The sequence below is a fragment of the Rhopilema esculentum genome, chromosome 15 (assembly GCF_057945365.1).
Source record: "Rhopilema esculentum isolate cy_ngs chromosome 15, ASM5794536v1, whole genome shotgun sequence".
NCBI classification, from domain to species: Eukaryota; Metazoa; Cnidaria; class Scyphozoa; order Rhizostomeae; family Rhizostomatidae; genus Rhopilema; species Rhopilema esculentum.
Window position 1 is genome coordinate 7,336,273 of NC_142829.1, and position 8,064 is coordinate 7,344,336.

General features: G+C 36.8%; 1 protein-coding gene across 1 annotated transcript; it reads left to right on the top strand.

Moving 5' to 3' along the window:
- Positions 1-1,791: 1,791 nt before the first annotated feature.
- Positions 1,792-5,579, top strand: LOC135685783 (uncharacterized). Its single transcript, XM_065201848.2, has 3 exons — positions 1,792-2,263; positions 2,652-2,838; positions 4,598-5,579. Exons 1-3 carry the CDS (start codon positions 2,087-2,089, stop codon positions 4,714-4,716), a joined length of 483 nt encoding a protein of 160 aa, XP_065057920.2. The 5' UTR covers positions 1,792-2,086; the 3' UTR covers positions 4,717-5,579.
- The last annotated feature ends 2,485 nt before the right edge of the window (positions 5,580-8,064 follow it).

The window sequence follows — 8,064 nt, forward strand, 5'->3', positions numbered from 1 at the left end:
CTTTTTAAATCCAGATGTTTGAATAGTAACATGTAATTTGCTAATTCCGCGTAACTTGGAAGCTTTAAAAATTGCAATTAACTAGCCGTAGGATTTCCTTTTTCTCAAGTTTTTTAGAATTCATACAAGTTTCTATTTCGTCAAACACTGACTTGATTTGATTAGTAAAACAGGCTTTTGTGCCTCTTTAAAAACGAAGGATTTCTATAAAATGTTAGGTATTTTGGATTTGATTTTTTCCCCGTTGGCAGAGAACCAATTGCGTGGAAAGAGCACCGCTGCCTTCATTGTCATTGTTGAAGGATTGCATTTTCCTTTATCAATTTCGTTCGTTCGATCACCATGTCCATGTCTAGTGAAAAATCGAATCGTCTAGCCAAGGCTTCAAGGTCTACGATCACTTCGACAACAATAAACACACTACTATCTATAAGCTGAAAGACCCTGTCATTTGTTGGCTTGAAAAGATACAAGTACAAATGATCTGCAACGGACATTCAAATCTGTTTTTGAAGGACAAAACAAATTAACACAGGAAAACATTTTCATGCTAATGAAACAAGTGATGTTTAAAGCTTGAGATTATAACATTGCCCCATAGAGGAGAATACAGTTATTTCCGAACTCGGTAAATGGAACAAAATATGGGACAGCATAGGTTCGAAGACGCTGCTTGTAATAAATGTGCCTCAAATCACATGCAATAAAAACAAGTTCACAAAAGCTTTCGCAACACTACTAACGTTTTGTATACTAGTCAGCTTTCTGTTATCTGGCATCTCGCCCTGTTTCACGTCTATTGGACAACATGCATTCTAAACTTAAGAATGATATTACGCGCACGTTGACTAGAAATAACGAGCTAATTAAGCAGGTCAGAATGAGGAGGGTAGCTTGGGGGTGGTGTTTGTGCAAATGAATTAGGCATTCGTAAACGCTCGTTTCAGGATGCCACGTCCATGCACAAAGTAAGAGAAGTAGTTAATATTTTTGCCTGCAGCCACAGAATATACGGATCACCGTTGATAAATGCCCTTCAGTGGCAACATGTCTACATTTCAAATGCAGCATCTAATAGAAAACTGGGATTCTGAAGAAAAAGCTTTTCTTATGTCTGTCCGTCGCAAAAGTTTTTTTGCAAGTAGACCAAGGTTGTCTATTCTATTATATGATACTAAGGAAAATATTATTGTTTTTTTCTTTGTCATTTGGTCGTTATTTTAGTTTAAAAAGATATTGTAAGTAATCCCGAGAGCATTTTCTCTGACAAAATTGGTACATTTTGTGACAACAGTGGAAACATCTATGATTAAAAGGGTACTTTTCTGAAAAAGTGGGGAAGGACATCATATCGCCGAAAAATGAGCCTAATTTCTAAGGGGTTACTTCTTAGAAATCGAATTTTCCAAAATTTGGGAACAGTGCCCCTAGTGCACCCTCCGGTACCGACGCGTCCCTTTTTTCCTAGATTTTTTCCTTTCTTGTTATAACTCATGAAAAAATCACTCCTGTTACCATAGCTTTAGCGTCCTCAAGCAAACCCAGTGGTTTTTCTATCAAGCGTTGAGATTTATCTTGTTATCTCATGACTCATGACTTGTGGCTTTCGTATGCATTTCCCGCTAAATTTTCGCCTTTGCAATCTGGCATTTTGCGGTACGGTGTCTCCTATTTAGTTCTGATAAGCTGCTCTAGGAAAGCAGATGACGGCAGAAAACAATACAGAAACAATCAATTAAAAATGGAAGTACTTTCGGTAATTTGAGGCACGAGCCCCTTGAACACGTTGTATAAGTCCTATTAATTATTATCCGTAGCTTTTTTTCTGTGTGAACACTTCAGTTGCTTTCCTGAAAATGTAAGACTATTCAGAAGCCTGGTACGACAAAACTATTGGCATTCAATGAACGACCCAGGCCGCTGTCGGTAGCCGCATTGTCTTGCAAATGAAACCACAAAGTAAGCAAAAAAGGATAAACAAAGCATCATGTTGTTTGATTACTACCAGTGACACGCTATCTAGGCCTAGATAATTCTAGCCACTTTCTGGAAAGCAGTCGATTCTGCCTATATTTACAGTATCAACATGGATTCGCTAAAATTAGTGGACCTAGCAAAGTTGACTACCGTGTTGGCACAAGGTCTAATCACTGGTACAGCCTACTACATAACAATGGTAGAAGTCCCAGCGAGATTGGCCCTGGACATGCCTTTAGCGGTAAAGAGCTGGAAACCGTGTTTTAATGGCGCCAAAAATTCCCAGGTATGAGCGTCCATCCCACAAACTCAGTCACTTAAATTTCAAGTGCTAATAGCTGTCGATTCGTTACCCTTTTATAACAATCGTATTTATTGCTACGCAAGTTCCTTGGATAGCAATAAATATAATTGCTCAAGCAAATCCTTGAAAAAAAATATTTATCATTCCTACCATGTACATTTGTATTCATTTTTTGATGAGAAATGTATAAAATGTTTTGACAGAGGTAGGAGAGGGGGGGGTTGGGGTAATAACCTGCATACTATCCTGCTGTTGCCACTGGTCCCACAGGTAAACCCATTTGCCATTCAATAAAATTTGCATCTTGGGCCATTTTATAAATAACTCTCATTTCCTCTTGAAATTCTTCAAAGATTGTTTCTTTTTGTAGATTTTCTGGTCAACATTCAGCATGCTTGGTGGCTTCATTGTTTATTATCTAGAGTATGGAACACCAAAAGAATGCATCCTTTGGCCTATTGCATCAGCAATGGTTGTTAGTATAGTGCCATATACACTCATTGGCATGATGCCATTGAACAACCAACTGGTAGAAACACAGAAATGCATTGAAAAAGGTATTTTTTGTAAAATCTTATTACTATATTTGTAATTCTGCACAAAATGAGAAATTTGTATATTTAAGGCTCTTTTTGGTGATTTCCAAAATTTTTAGCATCTTTAACTTTTCTACAAAATCTAACATCCCTCCCCTAACAATTAAAATTGTGCAGCTTGCAGAGAATTTAAAAACCAGTAAGGATGGTCCATGATTTTTTTTCTAAATCCAGTAGCAGCAATTCTGAATATTTGGTGTGTCATCAATCTTTATGAACATAAATTTACAAGACACTTTTAAGGGCATAGCAGTTCATAGGGACAAGACCCTGGATCCTTCTCTTTTACTAGCCCTTGGTCCTGGTCTTTTCCTTCCAATGTTGTAACAGTGGCAACAGCGTTTTCCATTGTTTCCATTTGGCCTATGGAAGATTTGTTTTTGGCTTTATTCATCTTGTATCATTGCTCTTTGAAATCAATCGAATAGTTTGAATTTTTGTTAGGCATTTCTCAAAACGAATAACAAATCCCCCGCACCCCCTTGAAGAAAGTATTGAAGTTTTGCCCCTGAATGCAAGAACCATGGCTCCCTTTGCCTCCTTAAACATCACCCTTAGTACTAAGAAAACGTTTTTTGATTACCGTATCTCTTTTAAACTCAAATAGGTAAGTATGGGGGTATCATTTAAAAAGGCAATACTTTATTTCCTCCCTCGAATAAGTCAAAATTTGAAATGTGCCAACCCTTCATGAAAACCCCCGCCCCCCAAATGACTATCCTAAAGCAATTCTTGATTGATTAAAACCATTATTATTGATCACTTTTCTTAATAAAGTTTGGCATTTCAGTTGTGACTTTTCTTCAAACATAAATTTGAAATACGTGTTAGTTTTTGTAGTTCATTGTTCTCTAGCATCCGTCGTCATAGCTTGAAACTTTCCTGGGACTTTGAGGACAACTTCAAGCTTATTTTTCCTGTTAGCTTTTTATGACAAACTAATTTATTGAAATGACGAAAAATTTAGAGAGTGTCCACATTCAAAAAAGCAAAGTACGGCAAGAAACCCTATTAAATGCTAGAGAAATGCAAGGGGGCAGGCTTCAAGACAAGAGCATTAGAAAATGATCCCCCCATGTGATCTGCTGTAGGTATCTTGAAACAAGACTAGCTTCTGGCACATTAAAAATGGCTACATTTTTTCATTTATCTCGTCAGAAACAACAGAAACCTTAATTTAAAATGGCTCTAAGGTCAGAAGGTCATATAGATCTCCGTGATAATTATAATTATAATCCAGACGAACAGGCTACTTTGGACCCCCTTGCCCCTCCTGTAAAAGGACTACATCGGTGCTTGATTAGAAAAAGGATTTAGATATTCGTTTTTGATCCTCAACACGCGACTCAAAAAGCACAAGAGTTCAAGAGAGTTTTCGAACAAAAAGGACACGTCAATGCAACCTTTTACGAATTCGAATAGTAAATATTTATGTTATCGATTCCATAGATTTGACTACAATTACAATTTTCTTTTCGGATTTTTGCTTAACATTACTGATTTCGAATCTGGTGCTTGGAGTTTTATTTTCTGAATAAAGTAGAACAGTATTCCCAACAAAAAATCTATCGGTGCTAGTCACTCATGAACCTCGTCCATTGCCCTGGTAACATAAGTTATACACTTATGACACAATCGATGTGTTGGAAATGCAAAAGATTGTGTAAAGGTTTAAGAGTCCTTCCAAATATATTGATATTGCCTATAATTTATTTTCCAGGTGATCGCTGGATTGAGGGCAGTCTAAAGAAATGGGGAAATCTCCATGCAGTCCGTACTGTCATCAATCTGGGTGCATTCGGACTTATGTTGTATGCTACATTTAAATCTACCACGTAACCTTTATAAATAAACTACATATTTAGATTTACAAATAAGCTACCTGTTATACTTTGCTTTAGCCAACCGTCCCGGTCAATCCGGCTGGAACAAATTTTTCAATATATAATTAGATATTGTTATAAAATCAAGAACTGCCCATGCACAAGATTAACGTTATTTTCCAAATCATCAAGAGACGTTGCACATACTCAGGGGGGAAGCTATCAGGGAGGGGGTCTAGAGGGTTGTGGCACCCCCAGATACTTCCATGAATTTGTCCGTAAATTTTTAGTTAAATAGCATCTTAATTTATCTTTATCTATGTTTTCGTCTACTCATGACCCTCCACCCCTAGTCTGGAAGCTCAAGCTACGCCACTGCACATACTAAAGCACTTTCCAATGCTTGTATTTTTACATAAAATGAGACTGCTTGAACCCCATACAGTGTATATGACGTTGAATCTAGCAATCTCCCTGCTTTTTTGATTTTTTAAATAATTACATCGACTTTTCACCATCAAAATTATTTCCCTGCTATTGTGATGAAATCGATGATGAACTTTATGATTGATGAACTGGCACCATTTCAGAATTTCCCTGGAATTTTTATCTTTTTTTCAAGAGAGTGATGCTTGCTTTACTCCTTCGAATTGCTGCTTGTTTGATAGTACTTTAATACCAATGTTCGGGTACTCGGAAAAACTTTGGAGGCCCCACCCTTTAGAACGCCGCAAAACGCCCCTTTTAGAAGATACTTCTTTCCATTCTTATTTATAAACAGTTTGATTCAGAGAAGATTGCAATTACTATGAAAAGAGATATAATTAAGCATTAAGATACTTAAAGACCAAGTTAACCAAGTTAGAAAATATCACATCCATTCATTCAAAAGGATTGCGTTCCTACCAAACAAAAAAGTTCCGTCATTTATGTCTGTCATTTATGTTCCGTCATGCATCATTTATGAATTTACGTGCCAGTGTGATTCTGGCTACGTAGCACGCACAACCCAAAGATTGGGGGATAGGATAAAACAGCATGTTCCTTCCAACATACAAAACAAAACTGCCCCTCAAAGAGAACAGCCTCCTCGATCTTGTAGGTCTAGAAACACTGTTAAAACAAGTGATTCTGCCATCGGTCAACATCTTTTAGACAACCCAGATTGTGCAAAACTCTATAATGACGACATGTTTCGGATAATTGGCAGAGCCCGGTCGTCATTCCATCTAGCAGTTTTTGAGTCAATCTACATAAAAACGAAAAAGCCGCCATTGTGTAGACAAAAGGAGTTTGTTTTCTCTCTTGGACTCCATTGGTAATTTTTCTTTAGGCTCGCGGCACTGCTTGGTCAACTATACCGGTCTTGTGCTTGCGTCTTTCTGATTGGCCTATTTCGATCCACAGCTGGGTATATTTTTTCCATCGTGTTCTTTCGGAACCTTGTTCTGACGTTTTATGCTCTGAGGAGTGTCAGACGAAGAAGCTTTTAGTAGTTCGTAAAAAGTTTGCTTTTTTCAAAGCCATTTTCAAATTCTGTACCGCGAAAAAATTGTTCACCATATATAGTTTTTATAAAGCATTTCTTCAGTATTGAACAGGAAGTGTGTGACCACAAAAGAATAAGCAACGGTCGAGACTCTGAAGCAAATTGGTAAATGAGATTGCCAAAGGCAAATTTCAGACTCAAAACAAACATTTTTGTCAAAAGCTTTTTGTTCGGCAAAAAGTAAAGGAGGTCATAGGCTCATTGCACTACCCGCCCACCATCTACTGACTCTTCACACCCCCGTTATCGAATGGGTCTTGAGTTTAAAAAATATTGAGACTTTGAGAAGTATATATAAGTTAGGAATATTCTCTCTCTGCTAACAAAGGCAAGAAAAATAGTTTTGTTGAATTGTAAAAGAAACAGGTTTATCTGCATGCCTTTATAAGATTATTTTCCAATCGGCTTCAAATTTTTTTGCTCCCACTGATTTCCTAGCGTCCTATCGCTTCTTAATCAGGATAGGTGAAAGGAAATTAGACCACTTATCAAAGGAAATGTGCTTACTCAGGGTGTGCTTAGTGATGTGTTGTTGTTAACAAACGTAGTTAAAGATGTGTTGTTAACAAACTTATGAACGTGAGGGAGAAAAAGGACATTATTGTTCTATATATACTTCGAAAAATATACTTGCAGCAAAAACATCTACCCAATTTTCTACCATGTAGAAAAGGATGAAGCATGTACAAAGAGATCATTTTCTTATGTTGTTCGTGTGATTTTCTTTCAGTACCAGGCAGATAAGTAAGAGAAGGGTCAAAATAAGGAGGGATTTACTTGTTAGCGAGAAAAGGGAATTTGACGTAGTAAGATTCCAAATGAAATAAAATCATCCAAAAATGCAAGTCAATTCAAAGTTCTTATAAAAGATTGGTACTTCGAAAATCATTGCGCCTGTAACGCTTGCAGTCAATGACTTCCATAATGCAATCTCTTAAATTACTTCATTTTAGTGTTTATTAGTGTCCACACTATTGTCAAACTAACAGTAAAAAGGTATTTTTATTATTATTATTATTATTAAGAGAAATTACTTACGCATTGAAGTAAGAAAAATAGAAATAGAAAATACGAATCGTGTGAAAATGTGATAGCAATAAAGGTTGAAAATTTTTTTTGAGGTTAATGTATGATCATATGGGAAACTGCAATGAAAAGTTTGCCATACGAATGCCTAGGTGTCTAATAATCGAGGCTGCCTCTAAATAAAGTGTCCAAAAAACGATTTATTCTCTTTGTGGTGCCTGAGAATCATTGTCCAATAAGATCGATTTGTACTCTAGCGTTGTTGATTTGACAATAGGATTTTGTAATTCTCCGTAATTCTGTTCTGATTATATTCTTTTTTTACAAGGTCTTTCAGCAAAAACGGTCCACTACTTTAGAAAAAAGGCACTTAGTCCTGAAGAACTGCACTGAACAAATAATGCACTTGTTCTTACAAAAGAGGTGATTCTTCTGACAAAGGGGTACTTTTTAGTGTTTAAAACACCGGGGTAGGGCCTTTCGCTTTCCGTTTCTATACTCCCAGCTTTTCTAGCTCCTCGTACCTTAATGTTTCACAAACGTTCTCGAATAGAAATCGGTGTAGCGGACATGTATGGGAGTGGGATGATTGGATTACGATCTCTTGATTTTACACAATTTGAAAAATTTATTTCTACAATAGTTTGGCCTAGGCAGAAAAACGGCCGCTCAGACAGTTTATTATGATTGTTTTATGATTGCTTTGGCCAAACCATCTACCAAAAAGCTCGTTATCCGCCAATGCTCAATTTCATGGATTCGTTCTGAAGGTTTTAGAAGAACACTGTT

Excerpts from the sequence above, each read along its gene's own strand:
- LOC135685783 (XM_065201848.2), top strand. The coding sequence starts at position 2,087 with ATGGATTCGCTAAAATTAGTGGACCTAGCAAAGTTGACTACCGTGTTG. Across the intron at positions 2,264-2,651 it reads ATGGCGCCAAAAATTCCCAG|ATTTTCTGGTCAACATTCAG; the intron begins GTATGAGCGTCC and ends TTCTTTTTGTAG. Across the intron at positions 2,839-4,597 it reads ACAGAAATGCATTGAAAAAG|GTGATCGCTGGATTGAGGGC; the intron begins GTATTTTTTGTA and ends TTTATTTTCCAG.